The sequence below is a fragment of the Lates calcarifer genome, linkage group LG19 (assembly GCF_001640805.2).
Source record: "Lates calcarifer isolate ASB-BC8 linkage group LG19, TLL_Latcal_v3, whole genome shotgun sequence".
Lineage (NCBI taxonomy): Eukaryota > Metazoa > Chordata > Actinopteri > Centropomidae > Lates > Lates calcarifer.
This window is the reverse complement of record NC_066851.1, coordinates 22935430-22955622: the sequence shown is the minus strand read 5'-3', so window position 1 is coordinate 22955622 and position 20193 is coordinate 22935430. Positions and strand designations below refer to the sequence as shown.

General features: G+C 42.1%; 1 protein-coding gene across 1 annotated transcript in view; it reads right to left on the bottom strand.

Annotated features, from left to right (window-relative positions):
- esr2b (estrogen receptor 2b) overlaps positions 1–20193 on the bottom strand; it is a 26810-nt gene extending 6617 nt beyond the window's left edge. The window contains 7 exon segments of the mRNA XM_051078248.1: positions 2049–2187; positions 5028–5384; positions 5915–6005; positions 6007–6032; positions 6122–6321; positions 7130–7653; positions 19853–20193. Coding sequence (XP_050934205.1) covers positions 2049–2187; positions 5028–5384; positions 5915–6005; positions 6007–6032; positions 6122–6321; positions 7130–7560 — 1244 coding nt within the window. The 5' untranslated portion in view covers positions 7561–7653; positions 19853–20193.

Sequence of the window (20193 nt, the reverse complement as noted above, 5' to 3'; positions counted from 1 at the left end):
AATCCAGGTGTCCTGCTACTGCTGTTATTTTGATATTGCAGCACATTAAAAATGCTAAATAAACTCTGAGGATCTGGATCTGACCTCGAGCTGTGATGTAAATTTATGCAGTGAACTGCAGACTGGGGATGAACCATCCTCTCTCTGATTCTTCACTTCTGTTCCCAAAACAATATTCCAAGTGTTGATTGGCTACAAAAACATTAACTATAATTGTGTTATCGTCTAAAACTTTACACCTCCAACTTAACAAATTCTGTTTCTAAGACACCAACAGTTTCCTACTAGGTTCAATCACACTGTGGTTACTTTTCTCTAGAACACGGAAAAAAACTGTTTTGTATTTTGAATTTTACACACCCGCTCGAGAGTAAAGGCTAACTGAGTGAAACGGTGGTGGTGAAAGAAAACAGTAACAATATGCTGTGACAGACAGAGAATGGAAGGAGGTCACAGAGGCAGGAAAAAGAGTCGAGTAGAGCGAAGATTCTGCTCTCTGGCTTTGTTTCGGCCTTTTGTTGAGTGAGCGGATGGATTTGCATCCAGGAAGTTTTCCTCAGAGGTCCAAGGAGAGAGGCCTACCACAGGCTAACAGGGACCACTCAGCAGAGAGAAATAAGGCTGTGCTGTGAAAACACATCAAGGTTAACTTAAGCCTATAGCGATTGTTTCCGTGGTGGTGGGGAAAGAAAAGTCAAATACAAACTCAACCCACCAGACCAGTGTATTCAGGAAGAATACCGTTGTCCTCATTAAACTATTAAAACACATCAGTGAGCCACACTGTTGCAGTGGGTGACACAAACTGTGTAGTTTATTTTTAACTTAATCCAACATAAACCACCCTGCTGCCACAAATACTCACTACAGCACAAAAATGTGGATTCATCTGCAAAAAAGTCCAACAAATGCACAGAGTCCTCCTGTCTGAGTAATGTTTACTTAAAATGGAAACTATATATGTGAGACTGACCATCACATTTTTGGTTTTAGTCTTTTCATAGGATTTGCTGACATGAAATAAATTTGTACAGATCAATTGCATCAAGTTTAACTTTGATGAGCTTTTACATCTCAGTTCAGGCCGTTGATAAACAGCAAACACATCACAGGAGTGGGTTTATTCCAGTTCATCAGGAAATACACTGTGCTGGTAAAGTGACACCCTAATTACAGCCTGTTTACCATGAATACAAAGGGTAAACAGCAGTGCCACAAACAGCCAACCGCCGTCTGGCCAAAGTTGAAGGTCAGTGTGGTAGGGAACAGGGAGTGATAAAAAAATTTTGGCAAGAAAATGAGCCGGGAGTGAAGAAGAATCAGAGATATATCTGCAGCGAGTGCTGCTGATATCGTCAACGTTTCAAGGTCCGAGTGAACTCCCTGTTTATTGTGTGATGACAACTCATCAGAGTGGAACAATGTGGGCACACTGTAACCACCATCAGTGTCACACACACATACGGCAGCTGCACACGAGATTCCCAGACAGAAACCGGTTCACCTTCATTCTTTGTTTTTAAGAATCAAGTACCATGAAATCTCGAACAGAAGCTGCAGTTGTTAAATTTACTCTGAGTGAAGAGAGAACCAGGCCTTCATCTGAGTCAGACTATTATTAAAAGCAGAACTTTATCGGATTGCCAGATCCAGGAGCAGATCCTTTACCAAAGTAAAAGAAGGAACACTGTAGAAATATTATTTCAAATGAAAGTCTTAAATCCTAATTTTATGCATGTAAAAGCTCAGAAGTATCATCAGCAAAATCTGCTTGATGCATCAAAAGTACATGTACTCACCACGCAGAAGAATGGTTGGCTGATATCATTAATGATCCATTTACATGTAAGCAGCATTTTAATTTTGGTCATGCAACTACAGCTGTTGGAGGCAGCTTGTGGAGTAAAAAAATATTCACTCCAAAATGCAGCAAGATAAAAGCACAAGTATTGTGTTGATACTGTTTGCTCATCGAGGATGAATAATGCAGTTAGTGATTTGTCCAGTCACCTTATGCACTACTGATGGTGCAAAAGTTCCTTTCTCACCTGTTGAGTTTGAAGTCAGGGGAGAAGATGAGTTTTCCAGGATGGTCCACCGACCTCCACATCAGGCCCAGCATCAGAATCTCCAGCCAGCAGCACTTCAGCAGGTGGATCTGATCCGTGAGACTCAGCTCTAAAAAGCCTGAGGACAAAGCACACACAGAAAAATGGATGTAGGCCATACTCTACTATAAAACAGGATAATAACATAATGTGCTTTTAAATAATTTTACTTCCAACAACATCAGTAAAACTTGATTTTTATATAAATATGCTGTCAGCAGAAAATGACCAGAGAGGGACAAGAGTAAGTACTGAGGGAATCAACACAATAAACATAAGGGCTTTGAAAGTCAGCAGTAGTAAACAGTGTTTTTCAAAGGCACTTCTTGCTGTCCTTTTAGTTTACATTTCCTTTCTCTTCTTGTTATTGAATTTTGCTCTTAACAAGATGATAATGCAGGCATATTCATTATTCAGACATCACTACATTTACTACTGTAATGGGGCCATTTCCTGACAATTTATATAAACACTGATGCTTAAGAACTTAAGACAAAAAAGACATATTCATACACAGGATGCTGATGTAGATCTATTGTCTGTGTAGTATTTGCTTCTCCTTGTAATGTTGCGACATGTGTCTAAAAATGCACAGCTGTATTGGGGAGGTTATCTGTTCGACAGATACTCCCTTTGTAACAACATGTTGCACAACATTCACTGCAGTTTCCAACATTTCAACAGACAAAGCTGCTTTTATCGGATTCTGTCTGCAGCAGAGATGATTTAGCTACACAGCTGAAGCTAACGAGTGTAGCACCCTGTGTTTAGCGTGTACTCTTCAGCGTTACCTGTTGTCTCAAATCAAACATGACCGCTTTACATTAACCAGAAATGACAACGGCAAAATGTGCTCGCGAATATCGCCAGCACAAAACAACTGCCAGCTACTTTGCTCACTTGATTTTAAAATCGGCGCCAAGGCCCTGCTCTCTTCTCTCGCCCGCCATTTTCACTCTTTTGTTATTGCGTTGGTGAGCCCGCCCCTTCCGCTACGTAGCCAAGATGGCGACCGTTCCAACGTTCCATTTTGACCGTTTGGATTGTACCATTACGGTACTAATAGGGCACTACATGTTTCCATATTCCAAAGTGTGAACGCACGTATGAATTTAAAATAGCTAACAACACAAGATGATAATGCAACATTAAACTGGACAAAACAAGATAAATATTTTTAAAAATGCACCATAAGATTCCCAAAGGATAAAATAATATTTGGGACATTCAGAAACTGGACAGAGAAGAGAAGCACAAAGACTGGAAGCAGGGGCAAACAATTCAGCCTTGTACTGTACAAAGTGCCTCCCAACACTTCTAAAACAACTAGATAACAAGACACTGTGGTTTAACGGAGCGGTTAACTTACACTTTCATGGTGTTACTGACCAATCCCAGTTAGTTCATGTTGCTCACAGAATCCAAAAAAAATCCTGTTTTTCATCATCACCTGACTTTTTTTGTTTTTTTTGAATTTAAAACTGATGGATGGATACAAAAAACGATTAATTAATGATAAATAAATAATTTTATTAATTAAAGTTTTTACTTGTCCACTATGAGTCAATGAGCTCCCTAACAACTGTCTCCGGACAGCCAAAAGTTAGAAGCGAGATAAGTATCATAGTATTTGAGTATTAACTTTCTGATATAGTCTTTAACTGAGAGAACTCAAGTCAGTGTTTTGCCTGCAGATACCCTGTTATCCCATCTTGTACTGAACACAACTGATACCAATCCTCTCATCTGGTACTCCATAAAAAAGTAAATAACTTAATTTCCCACAATGCCAGCAGTTGTTGAAACTACCTCCACTAAATTCCAAATGTAAAAGGAAGCTATCCGTGATACTTTTATGAGTTACAGACAAAAACAGAAATGCGCTAGTCTAAAAATCCACTACTACAGTAGCAAACTCTATAACAATGACATCACTGAACAGCAACTATATTTTGCTTGACAGCGCTGTTCTCACCTGTCTGTGCTTTCTTAGGTCTTTTATAAAGCAGACAATGCGCACTCATTTTCACTTCTGTCTGAGTAAAGGAAAAAAAAAATCAGGGAAAATGGTCTTTATACAAAAAAGCTGGGAGTCTTTGTGATCCCTTCACATTAACACCTCTCCTGAGAAGTCACCTGCAGGGCTGAACACTGGCTGAGAGGACCCGGACAGGAGGAGGAGAGAAAAGAAAAATGGAAGGAGGGGAGAGGGAAAGAAAGGAAAGGAGAGGAAAATGAATTTTAATGGAAATGTAGAGACAGAGAAACAGGGTCAATAAGTCAAGGTCGAAATAAGGAAAGTCACTGACTGCATTTTCTACATTTAAATGTAGAAGTCTCTGTCCGTCCATCCATTCACTCATTTGTTTGTCTATTTAGCTTCAATCAGCTCACTGACTGACATGAATGATGGGTATGAGATGTGTTTACTGTAGCCTCTGCTTTGTTTTTACCCTCAGTCTTCTTTCTTATTTCCACACATTGTTGATGGTGACAAACAGCTTCCACTGACCTAGACTCATCACCAGTGAACACACGGCTCTACTGTTTACCCTGACCTTAACCTTGAAATGGCTCCTTTACGCAGCAGGGCCATACAAGATGTTTCCATTCTTACCTGATTACCTGTAAACTGCACTGTAATTAAAGGTCCCCGAGTCAAGTCCAAGTCTATACAGAGATCAAATTACAGAGTAGACTAAGATCAAAATGATATAGACACTAGGAAAAAGATGCATTTATTCCCAAATGTAACAAGAGAGAGCAGGAAATATGGACAGAGATGAAGACTGACTTGCAAATTTACCTTGGATTATGTTTTTCACTGATTTCATTTCAGCGGTTTGAGTATGGACACAAGGTTAGATAAGGTTAGATATGGTGAAAAAAGCCTCCTGCTGCAATGATGTTTCATCTTACCAGGAATCTTTTTAGCCCAGCTGATCATGAGGACCAGTTCCTTGTCTGCCAGGTTGGTGAGGGACATCATCATGCTGGCCTCAGTAAAGGGCTTCTTCAGGTCCTCCATGAGGTAGATCTCAGGAGGCTCTGCCTCCATGATGCGGGAGATGAACTCCTCAGGGCTCATGGTTGAGTGGTGTGTGTGGTTCCCCTGAGGGAGGGTGAGTGGGGTGAGAGGCACCTCCATGTGGAGGTGCCGCTGAGCTCGAGAAGCCACCCCACCCCTGACCAAACTCCTGCCTGTCGGATCCCGAGGCTGAAGTCCACCACGACGATGCCGAGCTCCTCGATAGCTGCAGCGTTCACGCCTCATACCTGGTAAATGAGGACAGAGAGAGAAACACGCTGTGTGTCATGACCTGTAAAATCCCCAGTTTCACGTATTCAAAACTGAGAAAACTGTAGCACAAAACTTCAGCAAGTAGCAGCTTTAAAACAAGAATAAAAACCTCAATCCAGATTCTCTTTCAGTTTCGTTTTGAACTTTGATGCAGTTCTCACTGCTGCTTTCAGGGCCCGAGTGAGACGTGGCAAGCTCAAAATCTAGATGTCAGCGCAAGACTGTGGAGAAGGTTATTCTTAAATGCTTCATGGTTTGTGTCTGGAGTTGTTTTAATAGACAGTGTGAACCCAGCACCCTCAGTGAGTGGAGAGAGGGAACCAATAATTCTTTAAACATTATTATACTTTGACATTTAAGTTCTGTGTCTTCTCAAAGCTGAAATCTCCTAATAAGCACCATCCTTTACCTCTCCATGTTCTGTGCTTGAACCTTTGTGCTCCTGTAAGATGACATAACATTAAGGACCCAGATTATAATAACAAAAAAATGGGTGAGTACCTACCACACTTCATCATGCCCACTTCATAGCATTTACGTAGGCGGCAGGCCTGGCAGCTTTTACGTCGGTTCTTGTCAATAGTGCATTGATTTGTAGGCGGGGCAGATGTAGTCATTGTGTCCTAATCAACAGAGGAAAAGAATTATTTTGATGGGTGGGGGAGAGGGAGTAAACAGTGAATAGATATGGACAGAAAGGCAGAGTTCATACCTTGGATACTCCTCTTGAAAAAGGCCTTGCAGCCCTCGCAGGACCACACACCATAGTGGTACCCGGAGGCGTAGTCGTGGCACACGGCACAGAAGTGCATGTCAGCTTTCCCTACTGCGGATGAACACGAGGAAGAGTTCACTCCTTCCACTTCTTCCTCTGATCTCTTCACCAGCAGCTTGTTACAGCTGATGATGGAGCTGCAAGAAGAAACACAGACTCTGTGACAAGGGACAACCTGACATCTGGAGTTTTAGCCTGTCATTCACCTGCCATTAGTCCTCCAACAGGCACTGTGTCTCTGAAAAAGTCTCCACAACCGCATTTCACTCAACTGGAAAATTGCATCAGAAAACTGACAGCATTCTTCATTGAAACATAATGGGTATATAAATCTCCAACATCCACGGCTATCAAGCAGAGAGCTGGTAGCGCAGGTCATTACTGAATAAACAGTGTAATAACAGAAAATAGATCTCTCTGAAAGACTGCTATGTGAGAGTAGATCCATCCAGTACCAGACTTACTATGGATGAAGTTTCTTTAGGTGAAAGGTGTGTACTGAGAGTTCAGTATAGAAGTAATTAATGTAGAGGCAGATGTCAGTGCATCTTTTTTGTTTATCTGGTATGTGTCTGTTGTGTGTTACAATGGGTAAAACTATTTACATATTTATTTACTTTAAGGGTGTGAACATCACCAGAGGCTCAGTTTTGTTTTGCTTTCTTTTTTCATTTTACTTTTTGTACCGTGATGCATTTTTTCAACTGTCAGTGTTGACAATGTTTAGGTGAATGGGGAGGTCAAATCTGATTGAAAATGGTTTTAAACAGACTTCTTTTAGTAAAAATCAGTAAAAACATACAACAGGTGCACTTGAGTGGAGTTGAAACAGACAGTTGTGCTCAGTTTCTGAGAATTATCAATGAGCCATTATCCTCATTAGCACCATTTAGGCTGATACTTATGTACTACTTCCACCCATGGGTCAGTGTCAGTAATCTTCACCTGCTGGGGTTGATGTTGTGGGGTTTGGGCTCCAGCCAGGGTGCATGCGGGCTGGGTTCGTTGTAGACGAGAGGCTGAGGGCAGCGCAGAGTCAGTGAAGGCACGTTGGTGTGACTGTGGGAGGGCCAAAAGGCTGACGGGCTGAGGGGGCTGCACAGAGATGACTGGCTGTCAGTGATGGGCGGTCTGGTGTAGCTGAGCACAGGCGGGCTGTAGAAAGTCAGAGGTCCATGTCCGTGGTTGTACTCATGGCTGCTGTCTGTGTATGGAGAGGGGATGCAGACGGTGTGGTTGTCCATGCCCAGCGGAGGGCTGTACACAGTGGGGAGGAGTCCCGGGGAGTTCGGCCTGTCTGAGGTTTTACTGGAGTCCACCTCCTGGAGCTGTAGCAGCGGTAATGTGTCAGCATCCAGCTCAGGGGAGGAGGCCATATCACGGGGGGGATTGACTGGTTATGTTGACAGCGATGATGAATATGATGCTGCAGCTGCTTCCTCTACTGCATGTTCTCCTGCTGATAAGTCCTGTAGCAGAGGACGACAAATACGACGTTCATTTATTCCACTTCAATAAAAACCACAAAACCCACAAACTACTGAGGCTATATCTGGAAATTTGACAAATCAAAGTACACTGCAAAGCATAAGTGTGTGAGTCAAAGTATACTAACACCTGGTTATTACAATACCTGCAAAATTAACGACCTTCCCACCTGTCTGAGCTGTTAGCATGCTAGCATGTTAAATTAAGCTGCTAAATAGCTGCATGTTAGCAAGCTGACACATGGCTGTAAACTCTGGTCACATATTCCTCAGCACAAACTTTATGGGGGATAAACATTTTTTAAACTGTTAACCAGCAGTGGTTTGCATCTTCACAGGTGTTAGGTGTTTTCCAGGGATGAGACTCTTTGCCTGGGACAAAACCAACATTTAAATCCAGTATTTCTACAGTCTGTAGAGACAGTGAAAATTGCCTCAAAATGTGCATTTACTTAGCAACATACTTACTTATATATCACAACATGATTTCCTTGCATAGTCACCTGCAACCTCATTAAAACTACTGCACCATGTCACTTCATCTTATTCACCTCACTGTTAAAGAATTTCAGTGTTTGTTTCTCAGTGATGGAGGCAAAACATTTTTCTGCAGCTCCATTTGAAGAGCTTCGTTCCTAAAGAACATATCAAATGTGACAGTTGTGCAGTCTTACAGAAAATTTCAAAGCAGAAAACTGGAGACAGACGTCGTTGACAAAACACTGAGTGAAACTATGCTTGAAAACAATGAGGTAAGAAAGGTCCTTTCTAGGAAAATGATCACGTTCTGTTTTAGACCAGACGCAACAAGATAAGTCCTTTTTTTTTTTTACTATTTTGCCTTGATTGCATTTAGACTTAACCAGAGTCGATCTGTCCACCAATACTGAGCTGTTGTGACTCCGTGCAGTTCACTGGGAGTTAACGGGAATCGCCTCACCACCAGCGGTGTTGCTATTATTCAAGGACACTCTAGAAACCACAAGAAAAACACAAGATAATGGGATGTTTATTGAGTGAATCACAGTCGGAGGACAGAATGATCTGTCAAAAAGGAGCTTTAACAAACACATTTATAGCCCTTTCCACCACAGGAACTATTCCAGGCACCTTTCTAGGAACTCAGGAGCTTTACCTACATTTTTTTTGAAGGAACCAGGAGATAAATTTAATTCCAGGACTGAAGGATCCTGCACCCCAAAAATCTGAGGATAGTCCTTCATGTGGTGTTTGAAGCCCTGAACGTTGCTGATGGATCAAACACGAGCCACAGGACGTGTTCACTCACACTGTATGCAAGCAACAGTTTTCTGTGGTGGAATTATTAGGACTGTAGACGGATGTGATTTCTTATGACTGCCAGTTTAACATTGCTTTTCATCTGACTTCTTGACTACTCAACCGTTACAACGGGCTGCAAGCAAACTTAACTTTTATTTGCTAACTGTGTCAAAGAAGTTACGCACTAAAGCAGGATGGTAACCACAAAACACAACTTTCTGACATTTCAATCCTGTTCTACCTACACGTCTTTTTTCCCAACATTCATTCAAACTCCCCTCTACTTCCTCCCACAGTGGTTGTGAATCACTGTGACGTTATTTAGCATCTAACTTTATATCAAATCATTCTCCCTTTATTTCTGTCATGGTACAGAACTCCTCTGGCAACACAGCAGCTCTATTATTTTCTAATGACTCTGGGTTCTGCAATATTTGTTATGTTTTTGTCTGTTGATATTATTGTGAATGAAACTTGCCCATAGGTGCCCTTCTATAGCAAGAGAGAGAGAGAGGAATATGAAAATATTCTTGCATGCAGCCCATGGAGTTGTGTTGTATGCAAAAACATTAGTAGCAGTGCAGTTTTCTATTATCAGTCTAATATGCGTGATCATCAAGGTTGTTGACTGAAAATGAACCGAGGGGCTTGAATTAGCTCCTTAGCACCTGAAACTACTCAGTCAAAATCACACAAGGCATTACAGCTATTTACACAGAATATGTAATAATTCACAAAATGTGCTACCTATTGCTGTCAAGCCAGTATGTCACTGTGCACATGCACCTCCTCTGCCTCGAGTTTAATGAGCCAGGTGAAAAGATGCAGCAGCTTACCTACTGTGTCAAAGGTGAACACACTCTCTGTATTTATTAACAGTTTATTAAATACATGAACTTTTGTTCCAGAGACAGAATATAAAAGTACAAAATGATCACCCTGTGTAACCTCACGCGGCTTGCAAAATACTGTAACCTAATTGTGCCAGAGAAGCCATCAGCTGGTTAATCAGTGCCAGAATCGATGGCACAGCAGCCAGTGGCTGCAGCACAGAGAAACCCAGACATCACCGGGCACAAACGGAACACCGGTGTAAGTCCACCTGTGCTGTGGTGGCCCTGAGGTGAAGACATGAACCAAGCACCAAGCACCAAGCACACACCTCCATGGTAACAACACTCTTCAGAGACAGTGGCCTCCTCCAGCAGGACAACGCACCCACCACGCCACAAAAACTGCTCAACAAAGAGGTTGAAGGTGGTGACCTGGTCTCCAGACTCTCCAGATCCATGGACGCCCACCCCATGACCCACAGGACACCACCGAAAGGTCCCGTGAGAGCGCAGAATTAATGATTAAACTAATGAGTTTAACTTTTTATTTGTTAGACATTCAATAAAAGGGGACGTATTGCTTCCTCCCTTCCTCATGTCCAGACTGTCAACACCTGTTAGAGCACGGGACGTTCAAGAGCACATGGTCATGAGAGATCAGAAATGAAAACAAACAACAAACCAATAAAGATACTTGTACAAACATATATTAAACAGATGTGACAATTCGAGAAAGTAAATGTAGTAGATAAATACATATTACATAACCATGACGGTCACTGCTTCCTCATGTGACAGCACTGTGAACCAAGAGGAAGTCATGGCAGCAGTTTGAAAGCTGAGCTGCTGATACTCTTTGAAGTTCACGATAATAGATTGGACAGGAGCAGCCATACCAAACAGCTGGAAGGTCAATCACATCAACAGTCAATATGTTTCACACAGGTCAGGTCAAAATGCACCCTTACCTGTTCAATCCTTGTACCATCACTGCTGTGTGCTAATTCAGGAGATCAAACCTTCAAAGTCATTCACATCAAAACCGTCTTTGTCAGTTGATATGGTTTGATAAGGCCCGTCACTTCAAACACTCCAAATACAGCCAAGAGAAGCAGCCATTTTTACCTACATTTGGAAGGTTTCATTGTGCACCAGTCAGTTATGTAAAGGCACAAGTGAAGAGGGTAAGCCAATCTTTAGCAACTCATAAAGTCAGATGGTTGTGTTGCACCTGTGACCAGCTTTGAGAAGTTATTAATTACAGGGTCATTCACGCAGTTTATTTCCCATTAACCTGGTACGATGTTTGTCGCGTCTCCATCTTGTGTTGATGTTAAACATAACAGCTTGTACTGTAAACTCAGGTATCATGGATGGTGTCCCAGTTTCCAGTTTTGATTCTGCTAGTAGTGATGAACGTGGACACTTGTTACGTTGCCGGTTGACCAGCACCACCTGAATGCATCATTAGTTTTAGTGTCAATGAGACTACAAATCCTCATCTGAGGAGGAGATGTTGGGTTCAGAGTCTGAGTGGTTGAGTGGTGACCCACTCGCTGAACTGAAACACACCCAAACAGTGTATATTACCCATGATTCCTGGCTTCTGGAGCAGGAAGTGCTGTCACTATAACAAACACACCAAACTCTGTTTCTAATTCTTGATATTTTCAAAGTTTACTGGCTGAACACTGGTTTTAATGACTTCTAAGTCTCTTTAACTGTTCAGCATTACTCTGACTGTCTGACTATCACTCAGTTAGAGGAGATTCCTGCTCACCAAAGTTACACAGAGCAACAACAGGTGTTCAGGGAGCAGAGTGGGAATGACAGAGGCTCCATTCTCCCTGTTACAAGTCACTGAACCATCACAGAGAATCTGAAGCTTTAGAGATTTAGTAAAATAGTTACAAGAGTGTCAGAGCCTTCACATCGTGCAGAAACAGGACGGCATGGTTCTACTGAGATCAAAAGGTCGTCCAATAATCACTAGAATTAAAGCTCCACACAAAAATTATCAGGTGCACAAATCTAAAAGCCACCAGAACACAGGATAGACAGACACGACTCCAATGAGATGAAAATGCTGCTATGCGTTTGCTGGATGCAACTGGTTCCTACACATAAGCTGTATAACTTTATAAGGTGATAATGCATCAAGTCTGTGTCTGTCAGCTTTGATGTGGACGTCTTCTGCCCCCTAGTGCCCCAAAAATGAATTGATCCAGCTTCACATCACCACACCCTCTGATTTTATCTACTTACTGTTTACAGTGACAGGGCCAGAGTGGAATAAATTCTGCCCAACTTCTAATCCTCGACTCTTATTTTTATTTCAATAACCTCAGGAAGATGGCGGACACTTTATTCTGTGCTTTTATTAGCTAAATTAAGATTTTCTTCTGAGCAGTACTAAAGTTTTGATTTGTTGCATTAAATGTGAGTGTAAAGACTACACTAGTCAGGACACACAAATGGTCACTGAAACAACAAAGCTCAATACCCCATACCAAAATCAGGCAAGAATATTTAGCATCTAGTTATAAGGTTTAGATTACTCTGCTGCAGTGAGTGGCTGTGGATAAGGACGTCAGTTAAATCCACTGATAGGCAAAGTGAAAATGTTATTGCGTCCATGAAAATCAAACTGTGAGGGCTAAACATAACCAGATCAAGGTTTATAAAACAAACAGCTATCCAGCAGCAGGAGTGGATCCTGCTTTTACACAGATGTCTGTATGTCCAAAAATTAAACTGTTAGGAAGAATAAATGCACGAGGCACAGTAATAGAGATATCTGCAGTAAAACTACCTGCCTACATTCTGGCTGACATTTCACACCTGAATATTTTCTCAGACTTACCAGAATTAAACACACACAGCCTAAATTTACTGAATTATCACAGTCTTTAACTGTTGCTTAGAAAAAAAAGCCTGACATTAAACATTCTCCCGACCACAAGCTAAAAAGAGACGGCACAACGCACCGAAAGACCAAATATATTAAACAACTCACTTATTTCTTCAGGCTGTGTGGCTCAGCGGTTTGGCTTTTACCCATCAACTACGCAGAAGGCTATTTTGTCAGAATGTCTGTGCCGAAGTTTGAGCTTTGGACAGACTGGCGTTCATGGCAGCCTTCCATTGTAAACCACCAGGCAGGCAACAAAGGGTCAAAGGACACTGTCTTAATGCAACTCCTGTCTTTCATTCCACTTCTTCATTCGTGTGACCAATAAGCTGGTCTTTACTGAGCCAGGCCTGAGGGCCTGTTACGATTTTGGTTTCTCTGCTTTCTGCTGGTTTTTCCCTTTTGTTTTTAAACTGAATTCACCAAATCTCTTCCAAAGTCCCAGGAGAAGTGTCCTGATGAAGATAGTGGGGCTATAAAGCATGTTTGTAATATTCTGCCACAATCACAACGTTCATGATTCGAATCCAGCCGGGGATGTTTGCTGCAAGTCATACTCCCTCCCTGTCCCCTCATTTCCTGTCTGCCTCCTCACTGACAGCCATCCAATAAAACAACGTTGCAGTTAGAGGACATGTGGTGGGCAGATGCCTTTGGGTTAATTGATACAGACATGTAAGATTTTGAATGGCTCTGATGGTGCTGCTATTGCAACCATCAGGATTTTACATTTTCTAGGCTTTGAGACAGTTTTACAAATCCAAACTCATCATGGACGTCTCACTATGAGTCTCACCAGGACAAACAGACTGACTCCATTCAACCTCTGTAACCACCACAATGTCCAACAACAGCTTTACCTGAAATCAACTGAGTTAATCACAGTGTGTCTTTTTAATTTGATTAGTCTGCCTTCTGCTCTACTGCTGACTGACACTACACAGCTGAACAGGTCTTCTGCAGGAAGTGAAGCTTTTTACACTTTATTTGGAATAAAACTGAAAAAGAAGGAGTGAGTGGCTGAGCAGCAGAGAAAAACAACCCACACCCAAAAACACAATCAAAGAAATCCCAGGTCAGTCATTCTCTGCTGTTATCACCTCTCTGGGATAAACACAACTCAATCAAGGTTAACTAAACTAACCTTATGTCTTTCATGTTATACAGCAGCGACACACAGCATGACAGGTCAAAGGTCGGTGTGCCACCTAGAAACATTGCTTTGCTGCTGAGGAAGGACACACTGCAAAAAATATCTAAAAAGTTATCTCATCTGATGGAGAGTGTTACAAGCTAATTTGTCAGCAGTGAGCTGATTTAACTTTAATACTAAGATCTGACAATGTCTCTGCTTCTTTTGGGAAAAAAATTACACACTCAAAAACAGTAGTGGAGTGATAGGACTAGAACAATGAGAAATATTTAAGCAATGAGCTGATTTCAAAGTGATTCATTAAATGACTTTCGGATAATTTTCATTTTTTGCAGTGGAGTCATGACCTGAAGCGGCAGCTGGCAAAACTGAGAGAAGCAAATTCCCATGAGTTTAAAAGACGTCCAAAAGTGTGAGGACATGTAGGATCCCTCCTACTGCAACATTTACAGTATGATTAATACAAAAAAAGGTGAAAAGTTCATTCTCAAATTCAAAGCTGTCAAAGTGGAGCTGGTTTGAGCTCTGTGGGTAAAATGGTAAAAGGAGTCAGGAAGCAGAATCTGTGCTTCTGATGTGTGGATGTTGTCACTGACATGTTTGATGCACTGCAGAGCACACGCAGCTTATTCCGCGATTTACACTTGGAGTCAGAAGAAATTAGACATGAATAAACATGACTTTCATCATCTAATCTAAAAATGTTGAAATAAATTGGCTCTCCATCCTGATTCATGAATGAACAACCCTGACAAAACCTGGAACACCCTGCAGAATCCAGTCAGAGACAGAAAGACCCTGAAAGGAAATGTGTTTTTCTTCTCATAACAATGGGCTCTGTCTGTGTGTTTCTGATCACAAAAGCAGCTCAGATCTGCCACCTCTGAGTGATAGAAGGTCAAAGCCTGTATGTCTTCAAAAACAGAAATATCTTTGTTGGACCTGCACCACTTCCATCTGCTGGAGAGCTCCATAAATGAGAACACAGTGCTGTCATGTTTTAACAAAGCATCAGCACCAGAGAAAATCATGAGACCTGAACGGGAATGAAAATACAGTATCTTTCTGCAGAGAGCATAGTCTGCAGGCCAGTATATTAAAAACATGTTTATTTCTTGTGTATAAAAGGAGCGCAGACCCTCCTCCCCTCTGAACACGGCTCCCAGCCAGCAGCACATACCGAAACACAAAGACCCCCAGCGAAACCATTAGGCAGCCTCTACACCTCCATTCTCTCAGCCTCACAAAGCCAACAAGGAACTGCTGGAGGGAGAAGAGCTGTGTTGAATTGAAGTGTTCGACAGATTACATGGGAGCGGGAGGAGTCGGACCGAGCTGCTTCTGGCTCACAGAGGAGCCGAGCAGCGAGAGGCTTCAGCAGAGGCGACAGGCTGATTATGGTGTCAGGATTTGAAGTCATTTTACCTGTCGCCTGTCTACCTGCCAGACAGGTCCATCCCATCTACTGTAGTACTGTGCACCAAAAAATATGCCACATCCTCAGAAAGTCATTTCATCTTTTTTCAACCAGAGTCTTACTTTTCCTCAAAGAGAGTGATTTCATATAAAACACTGGTTATTAAATGATCATATTACAAGATAAAGTGAGTTTGTTGAAGGTGTTTACACATCAGTACACTACAGATAAACTACCTGTGTAACCTCCCTCATTTCTAATAAATGGAAAATACTGGGTGAGATGGAGGTCGAGCTGAAAAACCACACATTACCTGCTTCTCTCTCCTAAACTCTGAGGGTTTTTATGTTGTTCATTGTCAGTGCATTAATGTACGTAGATTAATGTAAGCAGAGAGACAGAAGCAGTTTAACTCCAGGTTAGGTCAGTTTCACTGGCAGCAGTTGATGGATATGAAATGTATCTACTCCACAGAGCTATAATTGGCAAACCACTAGAAGCAATAATTGGAATCTGGCAAAAACACTGGCATGGCCTGTGTCACCAGCTGACATTAGTTTATTAGTTTATTAGTTTATTATTACCAATGTTCTGATATTAGTCTATCACCTGTAAATCAGTGTAGGCAGGTCTGCTGATCAGTAAAAATAACTCCTGAATACAGAAATACCAAAGATATGTCTGAAATCACTCAGAAACAGTGAGAGCACTGATACATTTAGTTTTCCACTGTAAAATGTACATGTCTCTCATGGCTCTTTCAAAAAACAAACTGAATTAATTTACAAATTAAAATGTTAAAAACACTGAGTTATGTATGAGTGACATATACGAGTAGAGAGGAGAGGAAACGAGATCTCGTCCACAGCACAGAGCCACAGTGAAAACAGATCATGTGACTCCTTTATGTTGCATTAATGCAGAGACAGACTGTCCACACAGACAATCAAGCTCTGCAGCAGACTGTGACCTCTGACCTCTGACCTCTCATTTGTCACACACAAAAAGTCCTCTTCCATAAACCAACACTAACCACAGGAACATGAACCAGAGGTGTGTGTTTGAGAAACATTATGCAGCAGTATGAAACAGCAGTATCACATTATCTGCACCTGCTGCCAGGGGAGTCAAAGGTCAAAGGCGTAGGTTTGAGTCCCGCTCAGTGTGTATTATTAATATAACAAAGAAACAAGGTTTATGTAGAACCAAGTCTGACCTCTCTTAGTTTTAAATAATCTCAAAGCTTAACCTCTAAGGTTCATCACAGCTGTCATGGCTCTAAATAACCAATAATCAACTCAGACTGAAGCTGTTCTCTAACGACCAAAAAACACATCCTTTTATTAAAATCTATATATTAAATCACACTCAAAGCTCGTCCAACAATCAGCAGCAGGACTGACTATCACACCATCAGCAGTGCAGCAGTGTTTTTATCTAAAACCCATTCAACAGGTTCAGCAACAGTTTTAGGTTAGAGATGGTTAAAGATATCTGAAGGAGCTTTCATAAAACAAACACAGTTTTGTTTGCATTCTCATTAAAACATAATGTGTGCTACTTAAAAACAGGATGAGCACATTTCTGAAGCCTTTTATAAATATTTGGAACTGTTAAAACTTGACCTTTTTAGTATTAGTGACCCCTGCAGTCAGCAGAGGTGTGGATTAAGTTACGGCGCAGGTTGTGGTCGGTTGTGTTTCACCGCCACAGTGCGGTTGGAGCCGGCTGGGTGTGGTTTCCACTCCATTTCAAACTGGCACACAGAACAGCACAAGCTGCTCACGCAGACTTGAGTCAATGGTTCTGAAACACCACATGTACAAGCATACGTTTCACATGGACTGTAGAGGCTGAATTCAAACCACAGCATCAGCTTGCTGCTGTTTGATTATCAGATGAGAGATTCAGCATCGTACCTGCCTCCTCACTTCCCCGCCCGATATAACACCGCCATTATAAACATGCTGCTAGAACACATGATACAAACAGCTAAAATTCAACAGGGGACCGGTTTAAGTGCTGGAGTGATCACAGTAAAGAACACTTATTTGAAGGTTCAGTAACCCCAGTCAGTCAAATCAAGGAAGTGTCTTCAAAGTCTTATTTAGGACAGAATTCACTCCTTTTGTCCACTGGAGGATGTACTCATGTAAACCAGACTGCTAAGTGTAGCTTCTATATGCTACTCCTCACATCAGAGACTCAAATCTGGACTACACCTGCACAGCACTGCAGCAAAGTCAGGAGTTAAACCGCTGAAGAGCAACACACTTATTTTCAGTTAAATTACTCTGTAAGATCTTCAGTTAACCATCTGGTAAGACAAAGAAAAGCAGCTTTTACTTGGACTCAGACTAGAAATGGAAAAAGAAAATGTTTCCAGTTAATTCTTTGGCATCATTTCAGCTCTATGCTGGACATCAAGAAATGTTACACATGCAAAGCTACTGGACTGGTCCTTAAAGATCACAGCAGGAAGCAGCAACTCAGATGTTGCCAGTGAAACCTAAAGTTTTCTTCTAAAACAGAAAACGCTTCAGGGGTCAAACGAACTGCTCTCACCATGTTTACTGTGATTACACCCTGATATTACACGAAGTGACTGCACCACAACTGAGGCATGACACCCTCCTCTCGCTGCCGCCTCACCTGCCGTCAAACACCCGATGAGGTTGACTGCAGCGAGGAAACAAACAGCTTCTCAGCTCACTACAGCCGTGTTTTAGTTACACTCTGTCCTCGGGTATCTGCAGTGATGGACGACCTGTGGGTTGGAGCGGGAGGGGGATTCAGGAATTGTTGAGCAGCGTGACCTTGGCGAGTTTTCGGCGCCGGCCGGTGGAATGCTTTTTCGACGTGGGCGAAACCCGGAGAACGGAAGGGGGTGTGCTTAAAGTCTGACTTCTTATTTTTGGTAATGGCAGGACTTCCCTCCATCTCCCCCTCCACACACACACACACACACACACACACACACACACACACTCATACAACTCCCCCACAGCTCAGTTATTCACGAGTGGAAAAGGAATCTGGTATTTACAGTTAGAGCCAGATTATTGTAACAGTGTGAACAGTCTCAAGGCTGCGGACAGGAGGCTGCCAGGTTTACATCCTCACTGATTTCCACTGCTGAGCCTGGAGAACAGCAGCAGATAGGGTCAGTTTTGTTGATGTGATGAAATAATCTCCAGTGGCGTCAGAAGATTAGCGTGTAAACCAAATGTCCCTTACAAAATAAAATGAAGAAATGTTGTAATAAACTGTGGAGGAACTGTATCTGGAATCCGAGTCCCTGCAGGGTCATCGTGAAGAAACAAAAAGTAAAAACTCATTAAAGTCACTTTTCGCACATTCAGTCCCTGAGGGAATCTACTGGGACTATCAACTACATTTTTGTGGGGAAAACTAACGGACTGATCTGCCTTTAAGCCTGCTTTCTGTGGTTTGCAAACTTTTTCACATGATGGATGTAAATCAGCTGCAGAAAAAGATGGGATTTAGTGAACTGGCTGCAGAGCATCTGAGCAGAGGCAGTGAAATCCTGGATGAAGCAATCATCCTTATAAAGGCTGAAGCACGCAGCCTTTTACTGCAAAGATGTCCTTTATTGGATCAGAGTCTAATTCAGTAAAACCTGTTCTTTACAGTGAGTGTCTCAATAACATCAATTTTCACTTCTTTGTATCCACATGACGTCTTTTTCTTGGTTTACAAGTAAAATCTAGATTAACAATATTCACAACATTTATATTTTGTGGATTAAATGTGTTGAAATTGAGCAGATAATCCCATTCGTCTGTCAGCTACACTCTGTCACTGGGCTTCTATCAAAAACTGAAATGAAAATATTTTCCATTTTCCTGGCGTACACACTGGCCTCACCAGCCTGGAGTTTTTCCTTCCCTGCGAGGCTGAAAAGAGAAGGTGCAGCCAGAGAGAAGATTAGTCTAATATCACTGTTGTCTCTGTCAGAGGAACTAAAGTGGAGCCAAACTCTGACTGACACACTGAAGTGCACTCAACAATTCCACCATATCTCAAGCCTCTGTCTGACAGTCCTCTTCCTAAGATGTTACTCTGTGTTTTAATCCAGCCCTGGATCAACGTGTGGAACAACTGAACCATCCAGAACTACTACTAAATGAACTTTGTCTTTCACAGCCTCTTAGTGTTTCTGTCAATAAATATAAAGCCAACAGTAACATCATTCATATTCATTTGTATCTTCCCATATTCATACTCTTACAGAGATCCCTCTATAAGTCTATCTTAACTCCTAAAGGTTGGTTCAGGTTTACAGCATCACACACCTGCCTTACAGCTCTATGACAGGTCAGTTCCTATGAGCATTAATGTAAAACATTTGCCCTTTAACCCATACAGCTGATCACTGAGGTGACATCCTGACAGCTGTCAGATGCGCACTGTGGAAAGTTGTCTCAGAGAAGAGGGAAGCGCCTTAAAACGAGCGGCTTCTCATCTGCAGAGTCTCAGAGCAGAGCTGCACCTGTCAGACTGGGAGCGACAGCGCTCACCGCTAAAACTCTAGAAAATAAAACTAAATCTTTCATGTCACAAACCTGTCACTCGGTGTTTAGAGGATACGGTCAAGCTGCTCTTGGATTTCTGTCGCTTTTCCGAAACCAAAACCACCGCTGCTGATCACTGAAGGCAGAAAAAAACAGACGCGTAAAAAGTGAAACTTTAAACGGACGTCGCACGAACCCGGCGGCGCTTATTCCTCCGCGTTATTCCCCCAAGAATCTCTTCATTCCTGGCGTCTCATGAATATTTCCCTTCATCCTCTCTCCGGTCCTCAGAGTGCCAGGTTTAAGGATTTGGCCGATTTGGAGACGTCACTGACCACGCCTTTCTGGAGAGATGCCCGGCGGCGCAGCGCACAGGAGGAGGAGAGGAGGAG